The sequence below is a fragment of the Gossypium hirsutum genome, chromosome A11 (assembly GCF_007990345.1).
Source record: "Gossypium hirsutum isolate 1008001.06 chromosome A11, Gossypium_hirsutum_v2.1, whole genome shotgun sequence".
Taxonomy (NCBI): domain Eukaryota; kingdom Viridiplantae; phylum Streptophyta; class Magnoliopsida; order Malvales; family Malvaceae; genus Gossypium; species Gossypium hirsutum.
The window spans coordinates 55,701,197-55,717,756 of NC_053434.1; the positions used below are offsets into that span (position 1 = coordinate 55,701,197).

At 34.7% G+C, this 16,560-nt stretch overlaps 1 protein-coding gene across 1 annotated transcript; it reads right to left on the bottom strand.

Moving 5' to 3' along the window:
- Positions 1 to 298: 298 nt before the first annotated feature.
- LOC107943737 (nicotinamidase 1) lies at positions 299 to 2,439 on the bottom strand. The gene is made up of 5 exons (XM_016877528.2): positions 1,873 to 2,439; positions 1,586 to 1,769; positions 1,373 to 1,506; positions 1,054 to 1,239; positions 299 to 498 (listed from the first exon to the last, which is right to left on the bottom strand). The coding sequence occupies exons 1-5, from the start codon at positions 2,011 to 2,013 to the stop codon at positions 415 to 417; spliced, it is 729 nt and encodes a 242-aa protein (XP_016733017.1). The 5' UTR covers positions 2,014 to 2,439; the 3' UTR covers positions 299 to 414.
- Positions 2,440 to 16,560: the final 14,121 nt, after the last annotated feature.

Consider the following 16,560-nt stretch of genomic DNA (forward strand, 5'->3'; position numbering starts at 1 on the left):
GAAGTCAAAGCAACATAGATACCTGGACTTAAAAATGTTCGTAGGGTTTCCACTGTTACTTAAGACATAGGATGTATCTTCAATTACATCCCCTTGTTAAGTGAAAAGCCTATCACAGACTTGTATTGGAACCATAAGACTAATTTACTGAAAATCACAACCATTTGACTGAAAAACTGCATTACTTTCAATATGAACTTGCTTGTTTCATTGAAGATATTGCAAATGGCACTTCAGAGCACAAAAAGAAAAAATGACAAGTATTTAAATTTTAGAATATGAAACCTGGAAAAACAGCTATTTATAACTTTATTTTTATTTTTTGGAGGGGGATAGTTACTGTTAATTGTACTGTGTAGTCCTCACATACAATACAGATTTGCAGCAGTCTTAGATCTCTTATTAACAAGTCGTTTATAGAGCAGCAAATGAGACCTCTGATACAATCCTGGCCCCCCTTCCCTTGGCCATGTATAGACCTATGTGATGCATAAGATCCTGCCATTCCAAAAATTTTCAAGGAGTTTCTATCAATAACCAAACAAGCAGCCCAAGGTTTTATACATATATATATGTGTGTAAAATATCTTTCTGTTATTAAAGAAAAAAAATTAAGCTGGCTGATGAAGGGACTCAAGATAACCACAGTACTGAATCAAAAGTAAAATTATCTGCAGTTATTACTTTCAAGGAACCAAAAGGTAGTTTGAATAAAAAGAACAATATCAGCTGTTTGCTTGCTAAAAAATTTATTACCAGCAATGCTTTGAAATGGTTTACAGTGAACAGTAATTATTACAAACAATATAAAGGGATATAAAAACCAGAAGAAGAATTGGTTGATTGATATACAAGTGAAACTGAGAAGACAGTCATGTGATGAAGATGACTCTATGGTCAAATTACTTGCCAATTCTAAGAAGATTAATGAGCTTGCACATTGATCCAAATGGAGAATGAAAATGCAAGTTAAAGAAGGATCAAGGAAACCACACAAGACGACAGATGATAAGACATTAGGTGAAAAAACTGTCAACATCAAAACCGAAGTACCTGTGGATGAGCCAAAGCACCGTTGATATCTTTGGCAACATGAACTGGAAGATCAAAAGTTGCACAACCACCAGAGTAGACAATCACATCCTCAAGAGGGGTAAGCATCCTACGATTTCGAGCCGACAGAGTGGAACATACAAAATCCAGTACACATATGTCTGTACATATGCCGACAACCAGTATCTTGAAAATGCAAACAAGGTAGGTGAGAATAGACCGAAAATCTTACATAACAAAGCAATATATTAAGTCATTCTCACATATAGCAATACAAAGAACAATGAAAACTGAACTGTTGAATAAAAAAGATACTCACAGCTTTAAGCTGATTCTTCTTAACCCAATCTACAAACACATTTGAACCATCTTTCTCAACTGAACCAAGGAAACCATCAATACAATCTTTGCATTTAAGTGTTGCATTAGCTTCATTCTCTAGCCATTGGAGATCTAGGGTACATAAACATGGATGTCTTTCAATTCATATAATGAAAAAGGAACAAACATGTAGATTAGAGTGATTAAGTACCAGGAACCAATCTAGCTTCATCAGTTCCAGCAATGCAATGAGGTGGGTAGGGAGGCTCAGGAATATCAGGATGATGGGAATCAAGGAAAGCAAAAACAGGCCATTTTTCCCCACAAAATAGCTTGGCTAGTCTCGCAGATTCTTTAACCATATAAGATATTTGTTTATCAGGTTTCACTGGAGCCTGTATGAACATGAAACAACAAAAAAAAAACAAAAGACAAAAACCCAGATTACTGTTCATCAAAAATATAATAAATTGAGTGTATTTTATGGGAAAAAATTACCAGATTTCCAGCTCCAACGCTGCAGAAACCATTAACAACATCAACAAGAACAAGACCAGTCTTAACATCTTTCGAAAGAACCAAAGAGCCTTCTTCAAAAGGAAGCTCTTTCTTCAACAGATCAATCGTCGCTGACACCATCTTCCTCTGTATTGTTTCTTTGACCCCCCGAAGGCACAACGAATTGAAACAGGGAAGATTTCGAATATTGGTATTTGGATGAATGAATGTGCGTTTGCTTCTTTATATTTATTTTTTCAGTGGTTCAAAGACGCAGTTGAATGGGAAAGTCAAAAAGAGGATTGATGACTACAGTTGATGAGGAAACTACGATCAAGCAACCATTGCAAACTTAGATTCCTTGAAATTGACCACATAGTATTTAAGTAGGAAGGGTGGGTGGGTGAGAACAAGTTTGGAAGGAGAAAAAAAGGGAACAAAGAGGGTCACGTAAAAACTGAGATCCCATTTGTTAAGCGTTTTGGTTACGGCTTCCTCCAATCTCCATTGACTTCGTTTTCCTATAATAACAAGTAGCCATCACTCAATTTCTTTTTCCTGTTTTCAAAACCAGTGGAACCAGTCAGTTTATTAATTTTTTATTCAATTGGTTCATTCAGTTAAAACCAAATAAAATATTAAAATTTGATTTAACTTATTTTTTAATTCAAAAATTCAATTTAATTTAAAATTGAATTAACTCCTGATTCAATCAATCTACAACAATATTTTTATTTTTTGTCGAATAAAATTATGTCCAACTATAAAATAAACAACATCTATTATTATAAAAATAAAAATGATTGGTAGAATCTTTTTCTTAGATGCTTTGATGATGGTCAACTTAACTTTCAACTAAACTTATAAAATTTTTTAGTGAGTTGAATCTTTGATAAAATATTTTATTTTTATTCACAATTCAAAATTTTAATTTATTGGATCCAATAAAAATAAAATATATATAATTTAATAACATTTTAGATTTTTAGGTACTGTGGTTGTGGAGTATTGGTGATGGGATAATTGATTTTTATTTGGATTGAATTATCATTTTTACGACTTTCGATTCTTCCTCTAGAATCAAGGGTTACCAAATTCATTATACAATCGGATTATATCTACTTTTTCTTTTTTACGTTTAAAATTATTTTTAATCATTTCTTAATTCATAAATAGGATAGTCTCATTCATTAATAACAATATTCATACCAATTGAGCTAAGACTCAATCAACAATCTTCTTAAATAGTAAGATTTGATATCTAAACTTTAAAAAAATTTAATATATATTTATATTTTGTAAATATCTAATATATTTGAATTATTAATACATAATTTATTATGATACATGTATTTTTATAAAACATCTAAATTAGTACTTATATTTTAAAAATACTTAATGGGATATCTGAATTATCAATATATATTTTATCATTGTACCTAATGTTAATACAATTTGTGAAAATTTGACACGTGATTTTTTATTTTCCAAAACATCAAGTTCACATGAATAATATAATATTATAAAAAAACTAAACAAAATAAAAAATATAATTAAAAACAAATAACTAAATATACGGTTAATTTTTTTTTTTTGTTTTATTTTTTTTCAGATAATGTTATACTATTCATGTGGGTTTGATGATTCAGAAAATAAAATTACATGTTAAATTTTCATTGGCTGATTTAACAATCTACAAAAGGTGTTAACACAAAGCATCATAATAAATCATATATTGATAGTTTAGGTACTACATTGGACATTTTATGAAAGTAATGGAACCAAATGTAACATTATCCCTAAATTTAAATACATTTTCTGATTTAATCAATTATTAGCCTCATTTGGTTACTAGATAACAACACGAGGAAAAAACTTATTTATTATACATGTATTACAATAATTAGACATAAAATAAAGAATAGTTAGTACAAATTTAAAGTTGAAACTAGAAAGATAAGTAAAAGCTCTTGTAAAAAATAAGACATCTTCAAAATAAGCAAAAAACTTTTCTTCTCTTTGCTAAAAATATGTCATAAGAGTGACTAAATATTATCAATTGAATTAGTTTATTGCTAATTTATATACTAAAATATGCATATAAAATAATATTTTAAGCAAACATAGCATTTAATAGTTAAAAATGAGTATTCTTAGGATGATTTATAAGGACAGTAAAAAAATCAAAACTGATAAATTTTGATTTGATTAATAAAGTTATTTTAAGAAATACACTTAGGTTTAAAGTGGATACGGGTGAGTTAATCTTAAAAATTGGTCGAATCAAGTTTACTCTAAACCTGGCCCACTCTAACTCAAGAAAATTAAGAAGTTGCCTCTCTATAAATAATCTTAGTTAAGGTAAGAAATATCACTAAAATTTCCTTCTACTCATCTTCTCGCCTCCTAAAATTTTCCTCCCACTCATCTTCTCGCCTCTATTCTGTTAGAATAATTAAAATCTTGATACAAAGCTTAGTAAATCAGGATCTGCCATGTAAAGCTATCAATAATAAATTATGAATAAAACGAGATGTGGAAGCGTACCTGAATCCATCGATTCCTTGAAATTTTTTGGATGTTATGGTTTTGATCTTCCAAATTAACATACAAGAAATTCAAAAAATATTGCTCTTTATTTTCTAAAGATGAGATATTAGAAAAGTTACCTTATGTGTAATTTAGGGGCTATAACCCTAATACATAACTTTTGCATATAACCCTAATTTCTAATTAATGATACATTAATTAGAAATTAGTTACTAGAGTATCTACACATATTTGACTCATACTTTATTTAAAAATTAAAGCCCAATAAACCTTAATCAAATTAGATCACTTTTAATTTGGGTTAACCTATTATGATAGTAAATAATAACATCTAATTACCCTTATTATATATGTGATGTTCATATTTTCCAACAATCTCCCACTTGGACCACATATATTAATTACTTTATAATTAAATATCATTATATAACCTTATGAGCTCTAAACTTTACTATTATATCCAAAAATGTATTCCAAACAATCTCGTCCATTAATTATGTTAGCATAAAACCAAGGCGAATTTCGTTACATATATATCGTAACTAAATACATTCTTGATCACGTATGTTAACATACCCAGATGACGTAGATCAAGTTTGGATGTGTAGCATGGAAATTACATGCAATGTAAACCAAACATGCATATTTCCAATTGATCCTCCTTAAACTTGAATGAGGCCAATATCAAATAGAGTGAACTTAATACTTCATTTCTGATAAGAAAATAATCAAATATATAAATATTTGATAACAAACATAAAAAAAAACTCCTACTAAACCATGATGTCCTCAAATAATGTAACACCCGTATGAGCAGTATGCTTATGAAAGACCTATGGTGGTAAACCTTTTGTGAGCGAATCTGTTATAAAGGAGTTTGTCCCAATATCCTTTATGGACATTTGTCCATTTTGCACTCTTTATTTCACAACTAGGAACTTTATGTCAATATGAATTGTAACATCCCAAAATTTGGGCCTAGTCAGAATAGTGGTTACGGGACCATAAATTTGACATTAAAATATTTTTTTATGATTATTATGAGGTCTAGGATATGAAACTAAGCATGTGTTAAAGTTTCATGAAGAAATTTTAAGTATAAGGTGTCCAATTAGAAATTAGGGACCAAATTGAATAAATTATAAAAATTGGGTTCTAGAAGAAATTGCTATGGATTATTAATTAGGAGGCCTTAAATAGAAATTTTCCCAATTTCTAAGTTTTTGGACAAAAATAGGCATGCATGGAAAATTTTGAAAGGTTATTAAGGAAGGACATTTTGGTCATTTGGTAATAAATAAAATAAAAAGGGAAAAAGATAGCTAAAATTAGCCATCACGTTCCTTGTGGCTGCCGAAATTCTCTATAGCCATAGCTAGAGTTTTGGTTCAACATTTCAAGCTTGATAACCTTGAGGAACCAATTTCAGAGGTCGACTGTAGAAAACAAAAGGTTTCGGAATAACCGAAATACGAACCTGAAGCAATTACCAGGTAAGTTTGTGTAACTCGATGTAGACTCTTAATATACTTAAAAATGTATATTCATGTATGCATTATAATATTGAAAATTATTGTGAAACAAGGTATGATAAATATTGTGTTTATAAATGTCTCGGTTGAATAAAAATGATATCTGATGGATTCTCGAAATGAATTGACGGTAAAAAAGGATCTAGCCCAGACGGGTGTTCCTTTAGTGATCGAGGCTCCCGAAGAATAAGTGTGCTGAAATGGATTTAGCCCAAATGGGTAATCCAATTAAGGTCTAAATTTAGCCTGGACTAGTAATTCAGATCCGAGCTCATTAGAGTACATGTCATTGTAAGAGATTTAGCCTGGACTAGTAATCCCGATATTACTCTATAAGTTTACATTATGAGGGATTTAGCCCGGACTGGTAATCTCGCCATAAGAGCAAGGTTCACGGGAGTGCATATTTAAAATGATCACTTACACGATTTGATGGTAAATGAGATATCCATTGAGATTCTGAGAAGTTCAACGGGATTAAAATGAGGAACGAAAATAGAAATGCTTGAAATGATAAGCTCATCTAAGACTAATGCTATAATATACTTGCACGAAACTAACTTGATGGTTGAGTGTATGTGATAGGGAAATTATACTATGCATGTTTGGCATAAATATCCATTATAGATGTATGCTAAATAACTGGTAAGTTTACCTTCCCGTTATCCAAACTTACTAAGCATGTGAATGCTTACCCCCTTTCATTTCCCTTGTCTCATAGAGCTCGAGGACTCGTGAAGATTGGAAGACGGATGGAGCATTGTCAAGACTATCAATTTGTCTTGCTTTGGTATGTAGAAACTTTTATTTTGTTATAATGACATGTATAGGATTCTTTGTCATTTTGTTATATGTGTCATTTGGCTAGCCAATGTAAGGGCTTGAATGATATACTTATTCATTTTATATATGGCCATGGGATATGACTCATTTTGATGTAGGTTGTAAACCTACTAATTGTGCATAGTTATGTTTAAATGTTCATGTGATGGTTAAATGTGGTATATCATCAATGGACATGTAAAATGTGACCAAATCACTTGGAGATGGTTAGTTCATAATTGGCAATGAGTTATAAAATGAGCCAAGTATAAAATGTGATTATTGGAGTGGTAATCCTTAATAATAAAAGGATAACCTAGCATATGCTAAACCGATGAGATGAGATTAACATGCAATAGACTATGCCAAGGTGGGTTATAGACATATTTAGGCCATGTTAAATACCATTGAAGTTTATAAATGTGTATGGATGTTGAGGGTGACCATTGGCTTGGAAAATAGCCTCCAAAAAGGTACACACGGTGTAACATCCCGAATTAGGGCTTAGTTAGAATAGTGGTTTCGGGACCAAAAATCTGACATAAGAAAATTTATTTTTATTATATTTTTATGGTCTACGATTTCACGGAATGATTTCGTGAAAATTTCAACGTTTGGACACTCAATTTGGTCAAAATGACTAAATTGTAAAAAGTGCAAAAGTTGAGTTCTACATGTTAGAGGTGTGTAATTGTTATGAAATTTTACATGGGAGGTCCTTAAATGGTAATTAGACCATTTTATAATTTTTTGGACAAAAATGGACATGAAATGGGTGAAATAGAATATTATTAAGTTAGGGGCATTTTAGTAATCTAGTAATTAAAATGAATTAAAAACAAAATAAAAGCCAAAATTTCTTGTCCATCTTCTTCTTGGCTGAATATGACATTAAAAAACCATGGATAGGGGTTTCCAAGCTTCCAAGCTCGATTGTAAGTCCGTTCTTGCCCCGTTTTTAATGATTTTTATATTTTTGAAATCCTCGTAATAAGATCTAGCTATTTCTACCATTTATTAGAGCTAGGGTTTGTGTTTAAAAATTTACCCATGAATGATATGCATGTCTTTTGATGTTTAATTGTAGAATATGAAGGCTCGGTGTGTAATAAACGACTTTTGCTAAGTGATTTTCGGTAAAAATGCTTAAAAGGACTAAATCATAAAAGTTATAAAATTAGTCATAAAAGGGTGATTTGGTGGAAATTGGGGGCTTCTATAGTTATGAAAATGATTTGGCTAGGCTTGAAATGCAAGGAATTTGAATAAAAAATCATTTTACGAGCATTGGGGAAAAAGTGTAAATATGTGAAAGTTTAGGGGTTAAAAAGTGAATTTGTAAAAATATGATTTTTGGACTCATATGAATAATCTGACTAATTAGTAGGCTAAATGTGATATTATAGATAAAGAAAAACAAGATATGGGCTCAGAACGAGGTTGAACAAGGTTAAGCACAAACTCAAAATAAATAGTCGTACTCGAAACTAGAGCTGATCATGGACCGGGCGGCTCGGCTCGTCCCGAAGGCCCGCCCGAAAAATGGAAGGGTTTGGGTAAAAATATAGGCCCGAAAAATGGGCTTGGGCAAAAAAATGAGGCCCGTTTAGAAAACGGGCCGGGCCTCGGGTAAGATTTTTTTTGCCTGAGCCCGGGCCGGGCCGGCCCAAATTATATATTAATATATATTTTTATTTTATTTTTAATCATTTTAAAATTTTAATATAACTATTTTTATTATATTGTTAATTTGTGTATTGTTTTAATAATTGTTTTAGTGTCATTTTTATTTGTTTTAATATTTATTTTTATGTTTTTAAATATATTTGATTTATTATATTTTTAAATTTTTTTATTTAATGAAATAAGAAAAAAATTTAATATGGGTCCGGCCGGGCCGGGCTCGGGCTTAACAATTTTATTTTAGGTCGGGCTTGGACAAAATTTTAGGCCCATATTTTGGGCCGGGTTGGGCCCCGGCCTAGTAGACGGGCCTAAAATTGTGTCTGGGCCCAGCCCAGCCCATGATCACCCCTACTCGAAACATGAAAATATTTATATAGTTGATATGAAGATTATATATTGTGACAAATGCCTAAATATAATTATGTGCAATACCATGTTTATTTCATGGACTAATGTCCAAATAAACATGAAAATGTGTTGAATTGAATGTACATTGTATGATCAGCTATGTTTATTGGTATACTTGGTGACAAGAGAAAATCCCGGTTGAAAATAAAGGGATATCTAATGGATATACTATTCTTACATGATATGAGATCCTGCATGTGTTGCAGAAAAGGATTTAGCCCATACGGGTAATCCGATTAGGGTTTAAATTTAGCCTGGACTGATAATTCAGATTTGAGCTCATTAAGAGTGTTTGTCACTACAAGGGATTTAACCTGGACTGGTAATCCAGAAATCACTCAATGAGTTTATATTACAGGGAATTTAGCTTGGACTGGTAATCCCGCCGTAAAATGTGAGGTTCGCGGGAGTGCTTGCTTGAAAATGATCACTTGTATTACTTGACGGTAAATGAGCTATCCATCGAGATTTTCGAGAAATTCAACGGGTATTATAATGAATAATGTGATGAAAGTCCCGAAATGGGCTAATTGATATGCTATGGATATGTACAGGTACGTACATTATACTCATAAGTGATGCCTTATTGAAATGTGATAAATGATCAGTAAGCGAATTCATGCATATGTATGTGTATACATGATAAACAAGTAAAAAGGTTTGAAAGATGAACCATCCTTATGCTTACGATTATGAATTGTGTTGTAATATCATGTTAACTTACATTGTGTAATGAGATATGGGGTTCATGAAATGATGAGTCCATGATCAATTAGCTTATGATATTTACTATGAATTTGCACTAAAACAGTTTTGGACAGCAGCAATAGTCCGACTTTGAAAATCCACCAAAAATAGTGGAAATTGAGTTAGAGACTGAATAAAATATAAAATTAAATCTTATTGGGTCTAGTTTCAGATAAAGGAAATTGTGCTAGTAAACGAATCTCATATGATGAGATATTTGAATTCTTGTGAGATAGAGTTAGAATGAGTTCATAATCCCCTGTTCTAACTTGGGAAAATCACTAGAAATTGTAAAAAAATAATTATGAGTTATAAATTAGATGAATAAAATCCTTAATGAGTCTAATTTCAGGATAAAGATACAGGAACATTATCCGAGTCTTGTACTATGAGATAAATAAATTTTAGTGAAGAAAGATCGAAGCAGTTAAACAACAAAACAAGGGAGACTTTGAATAATAAAATATACTTATTGGCTAGACCAAAAATTCTAGAAATTTTATTGTAAGAAGATAAATGAATTTAGTTTTATATAAAATTAACATATCTTAATTTGGAGTTCTTTAGATCCATATATAAATAAATTTGTAATTGTGACTCGAGAAAACAACTTAACCAGAATATGAGTAAAAGTGTCATTATGGTTGATTGCCTAAGGAAACATGTTGTTATAATGCTTATTATTTTCATATGGACTTACTAAGCTTTAATCTTACTCCCCCCTTTCCATTTCTTTAGTATTGTCAGGTCGGCTCGGGGTTGGAGATCGTTGGAGGCAGTATCACACTATCAAGCTATCAACTCCAAAATATTGTCATACGTGTATTAAACACTTTCAAGTGAGTGACATGTATAAGGACTAGTTTTTATATTAGATGTTGTTATGATTAGCCAAATGTATCGGCTTATGTTGATCTATTGTATATAGCCATGAGATGTGGCTTATTATGGTTATGGCTTGTATGCCTAATTATTCCTGCTATGGGTTAATGCATGTCGTTTGATTATAATTGGTTGCTATGAATAATTAGTATAACACATGTATACGATGAATGCCCTAGAACCATTCGAGGTGGTCGTGGCCATGGAATGAATATGTGGCCTGGTAGTAAGTTGATAATGATTAAACATGGACAATTTTAGAATGTGTAGAGATTAAGTGCTGGGTAATAAACACTTGTAAGACAACATGCAAATTATTTAATTGAATCTTTCTCAAGGTCGATTAATCATTAAATTGATGCTATAATTTGGGTCCATAATGTGTAAAGTATGGGAAGGAATTAAGGACAACATAAGGCTTGGAAAATAGCCTAAGTGTTGGCCACACGGGCAGATACACAGCCATGTGTCTCAGCCGTGTAGAGGACACGGTCTAGCACACGGGCGTGTGGCTTGACCGTGTGGATTAATTTGTTTGGCTGACATCATAAACAAAGAGTTACACAGGCTGAGGACACGGGCGTATCCCAAGCCACACGGATGTGTGTGACCACACGGCCCAACCCACACGAGCGTGCGACTCTTCAAAGTAAGAAAATTGGTTAAGTTGCCCAAAGATTTTCAAAGTTCTTGGTTTAGTCCCAAACCACACCGATGTATGTTATAGGCTTTGAAGGCCTGTATAAGGGACGATATGCATGTGTTTGAGATGTTTTACTTTTGGGCAAAAATTTTGTGGCCTAGTTTTACATGTTGTAAATGTTTAAGTTCGGTAACGCCTTGAACTCTATCCCGGCGTCAGATACGGGTAAAGGGTGTTACACACGGGCATGTATCTAGGCTGTGTGTAACACACAGCTTGCCTCTAGGGCGTGCTGCTCAGCCGTGTGTTCCTTGCACATTGAATTTTTAGGTCAGTATGCATGGTAGTAAACACACGGGCAGAGACACAATCGTGTGTCTCAACCGTGTGGAGGACGTGGCCTTACATACGGGCGTGTGCCTTGGCCGTGTACCCCTAGATGGATGATGACATCATAAACAAAATGTCTAGGTTTTTGGACACAGGCGATGACACGGGCGTGTTCAGGCCGTGTGAGGGACACGGGTTAAGGACATGGACGTGTGCTCGGCCATGTGAAAACCCTTGTAAGTTCAAAATGAAAAATAAATTCCAATAATTCAACACGGGTAAGAGACACAAGCATGTCCCAATGTACACGGGCGCGTGCATTGCCTCCACACGGGCGTGTGAGGCTTAAGCCTAGAAATTCTCTAAAGTTTTCTAAAGTTCTCGGTTTAGTCCCAGATTGCTTTTAATGCATGTTTTGGACCTTGTAGGTCCATAATTGGGACAATATGATTCTGTTTGATCGGTTTTAAATTGAAATGAAATTTTATAGCCCATATTTTTTAAAAATGCCATGTTTGTGTACGGTAATGCCCCTTACCTTGTCCCGGCCTCGGGTACAGGTAAGGGGTGTTACATTTAGTGGTATCAGAGCTATGATTTAGTCGATTCTTGGTCTAACGTAGCATGTAACGAGTCTAGTTATACATGCCATTATACAAGTTATGATAGTGTGACATCTCCTAACCCTTTTACTTGTATTTGGATATAGTAAATGTTTTTCGGTCAAGCCCAAGATGAGTTCAAGGGAGCTGAAAGTCATGCTCTAGCTTTCGTACAATGAGCTACTTCTAGTAGTAGTAGAAGGCTTATGTTTGAGGGCCAGGAAGAGGCGAAAGGTGCTTTTTCGAGATGATGGATAAGTGGTTTGGGGATTACTTGAGAAACCATCTCAATATACCTTGACCCCTTCCACCCCCGCTTGACCTGAAGAAGAGGTGCCACAAGGTATAGCACCCGTGAGAATTGGTAAGGCCCTAGTGGATAAACTTAGGAAATATGGAGCTGAAGAGTTTAGAGCCACGATTGATGACGATCCAGAACGTGCTGAGTTTTGGCTTGAGAATAGCAGGCGGGTTCTCGATGAACTGTCATGTACTCCTGAGGAAAGTTTGAAATGCGTAGTGTCGCTATTGAAGGACATTGTATACCACTGGTGGAAGACTGTATCCTCAATGGCACCGAGAGAGAGTATCACTTGGGAATTTTTCCAAGCTGAGTCTAAAAAGAAGTACATCAGTTAAAGGTTCTTAGTTCAGAAGCGAAAAGAGTTCTTAGAACTCAAATAAGGAAATAGAAAATCGTGTCAGAATATGAAAGAGAGTTCGTAAGGTTAAGTCAGTATACGAATGAATGGGTTCAAACAGAGGCAGAAATGTTTAAGCGCTTCAAAGAAGGTCTAAATGAGGAAATTAAGTTTCTAATTGGGATCCTCGAGATACGAGAATTTACTGCATCAGCTGATCGGGTCAAGAAGGCCGAAGAGTTTGATAATGAAAGAAAGCAAGCGATGAGAGAAGCTCAAGTTTCAAGTAAGAGATCCAGTGGTAAGGCGCACTCATTTTCCACAAAAAAATCGATGAGTCACCAGGAACGTTCCACTTCATCGGTGGGATATTCGGGTAGAGCAAGAAGCTCCAAATGTCATAACCCGAAGTCTTCTTCCCTTATGGTAACTAGTGTGGGAAGTGTAGATGATCAAAAGTCGAAATGTAAAAGTTGCAACAAATTTCATTTTGAAAAGTGCCAAATGAAGAGTAGAGCATGCTATAGGTGTGGTTCTCTTGACCACTTCCTTAGAGATTTCCCGGAGTGAGCTGATAAAGAGGTTGAATTAGCCCCGAAGTCGAACGTTCCTATTTCTCGAGGTAGACCTCCGAGACATCCCGGAAGTGCAGGTGGCAGTCGAATTGTTGCCAAGGATACTACTGCAAAATCAAAGGCTCGAGCTCCAGCAAGAACCTATGCCATACGTGCTAGAGAGGAGGCCTCAGCTCTTGATATCATTACGGGTATATTTTCTATCTATGATACTCATGTCATTTCCTTAATTAACTCGGGATCAACCCACTCATACATTTGCATAAAACTAATGTTTAGCATGGATATGCCTCTGGAACCCACAAAATTTGTAATCAAGGTGTCGAACCCTCTAGGCAAGTCTATGTTAGTAGACAAAGTTTGTAAGAATTTTTATTTGATGATTCAAAGTCATTGTTTTCCGGCTAAGCTTATGCTTTTGCCTTTCGATAAATTTGATGTAATACTTGGCATGGATTGGTTAGCCATTCATGATGTGATAGTAAATTGTGGTAGCAAGTATATTGAATTGAAATGTTCAGATGGCGAAATTTTTGAGTTGATTCAGGTGAGTTGAATACACCACAGGTTGTGATTACCTCAATGAGGGCTCAAAAGTATATAAGAAAAAGGGTATGAAGCCTACCTTACTTTTGTATTGAATACTAAAGAATCGGAGTTGAAGATTGAGTCGGTACAAATAGTACGTGAATATCTGGATGTGTTTCCAGAAGAGTTGCCTAGTTTTCCTCCTATTAGGGAAGTAGAGTTTGGTATTGAGCTAGTTCCAAGAACAACATCTATTTCTATTGCCCCATATAGGATGACACCAACCGAGTTGAAAGAGTTAAAAGCACAGTTGTAAGAACTGACGGATAAGGGTTTCATAAGACCAAGCTTTTTACCTTGGGGTGCTCCCGTACTATTCGTGAAAAAGAAAGATGGTTCGATGAGATTATGTATAGACTACCGACAACTCAATAAGGTAACTATTAAGAATAAGTATCTGTTGCCAAGGATTGACGACCTGTTTGATCAGTTGAGGGGAGCCACTGTGTTTTCTAAAATAGATCAGAGATCCGGCTACTACCAGCTGCGGGTCAAAGAGTCGGACGTGCCTAAGATCACTTTTAGAACGAGGTATGGCCATTACGAATTTCTTGTGATGCCTTTTAGGTTGACAAATGCTCCAGCTGTGTTTATGGACTTGATGGATAGGACATTTCGGTCATACTTAGACAAGTTTGTTGTTGTATTTATTGATGATATCCTGATTTATTCCAAGGATAAGACTGAACATGCCGAGCACTTGAGGACTGCCTTACAGACTTTAGGAGATAAGTAACTATATGCTAAGTTTAGTAAGAGTGAGTTTTGGCTTCAAGAGGTTAGATTCCTCGGTCACATTGTGTCGGATGATGGCATCTTAGTTGATCCAAATAAGATTTTTTTCCATTGTTGAGTGGAAGCCGCCGAAGAACTTAACCGAGGTTAGAAGCTTTTTGGGCTTAGCTATTTACTATCGACATTTTGTAAAGGAATTCTCTATGATTGCAACTCCTTTGAAAAGGTTGCTGCAAAAATATGTTAAGTTTGAATGGTCGGAAAAGTGCCAACAGAGTTTCAAGAAATTAAAGACACTACTAACAGAAGCTCCAGTTTTAGTGCAACCCGAACTGGGAAGAGAATTTGTTGTTTACAGTAATGCATCCTTGAATGGACTAGGTTACGTGCTTATGCAAGAGGGCAAAGTAATAGCCTATGCTTCGAGGTAACTGAAGCCACACGGGAAAAATTATCCAACACACGACTTGGAGCTAGCTGCCATTATTTTTGCCTTGAAGATTTGAAGACACCATATGTATGGTGAAACTTTCCGTGTATTCACAGATCATAAGAGTTTGAAGTATTTGATGACTCAAAAGGAATTGAATCTAAGATAACGAAGATGGTTAGAGTTGATTAAAGATTATGAGGTGATAATTGATTATCACCCAGGAAAGGTGAACGTGGTCGCCGATGCTCTGAGTAGGAAGTCCTTATTTGCATTGAGGGCTATGAACACACGATTGGCCTTGTCCGATGATGGTTCAATTTTGGCAGAGTTAAGAGCCAGGCCGACATTCTTACAAGAAATTTGCGCAGCTCAGATCAATGATAGTGATTTACAGGCCAAGAGAATGTGAGACGGGTGTTGAGTCAGATTTTCGGGTTGATTCTAATGATTGTTTGATGTTTTGGGATAGTGTCTATGTACCCAAAGACAATGAACTTATTCAAAAAAATTTGCAAGAGGCACATGATAGTCGTCTGTCTGTTCATCTGAGAATGATTTAAGGAAAATGTACTGGTGGAATGACATGAAAAGAGACATCTCTGAATTTGCGTCGAAATGTGTGATATGTCAATAGGTCAAGGCTGAACACTAAGTACCTTCAAGTTTGTTAAAGCTTGTGAGGGTACCCGAATGGAAATGGGATATGATTATCATGGACTTCTGAGTGGATTACCATTAACCCTAAAAAAGAAAGATACTGTTTGGGTTGTGGTTGATAGACTAACGAAGTCGGCTCACTTCATCCCGATACGGACTGATTACTCTCTTGATAAACTGGCCGACTTGTACATTTCTGAAATTGTGAGATTACACGGGGTACCGTTATCGATTATTTCAAATAAGGACCCGAGATTCACTTCTAAATTTTGGAAGAAACTACAATAAGCTTTGGGTACAAAGTTGAGTTTTAGTACGACATTCCACCCACAAACTGATGGTCAGTCTGAGCGGGCGATTCAGACTCTCGAGGACATGTTACGGTGTTGTATCCTTTAATTTCAAGATAGTTGGGTAAAATACTTACCTTTAGTGGAATTTGCCTATAACAACAGTTTCCAGACGAGTCTAAAAATGGCAACTTATGAGGCATTATATGGTCAGAAGTGCCGAACTCCACTGTATTAGACTGAGCTCAAGGAAAGTTAGATTCATGGAATTGATTTAGTCAAGGAAACTAAAGAAAATGTTAAAGTGATACGGGACTGTTTGAAAACAGCATCGGATAGGCAAAAGTCATATGCTGATTTGAAGAGAAAAGAGGTAGAGTTTCAAGTCGGAGATAAAGTATTCTTGAAAGTATCTCCATGGAAAAAGGTCTTGAGATTTGGCTGAAAGGGGAAATTGAGTCCAAGGTTTATCGGACCATATGAGATTACCGAAAAAGTTAGACCGCTAGCCTACCGATTAGCGTTGCCTTCCGAATTGGAAAAGATTCATGATGAATTCCAAGTGTC

What these genes read in the sequence shown, in the direction of transcription:
- LOC107943737 (XM_016877528.2), bottom strand. Translation starts at nt 2,013, where the DNA reads ATGGTGTCAGCGACGATTGATCTGTTGAAGAAAGAGCTTCCTTTTGAA. An exon ending in GCGTTGGAGCTGGAAATCTG is followed by an intron (nt 1,770 to 1,872) that starts GTAATTTTTTCC and finishes ATGTTCATACAG; the next exon opens with GCTCCAGTGAAACCTGATAA. An exon ending in GTGCTTTGGCTCATCCACAG is followed by an intron (nt 499 to 1,053) that starts GTACTTCGGTTT and finishes TTGGAATGGCAG; the next exon opens with GATCTTATGCATCACATAGG.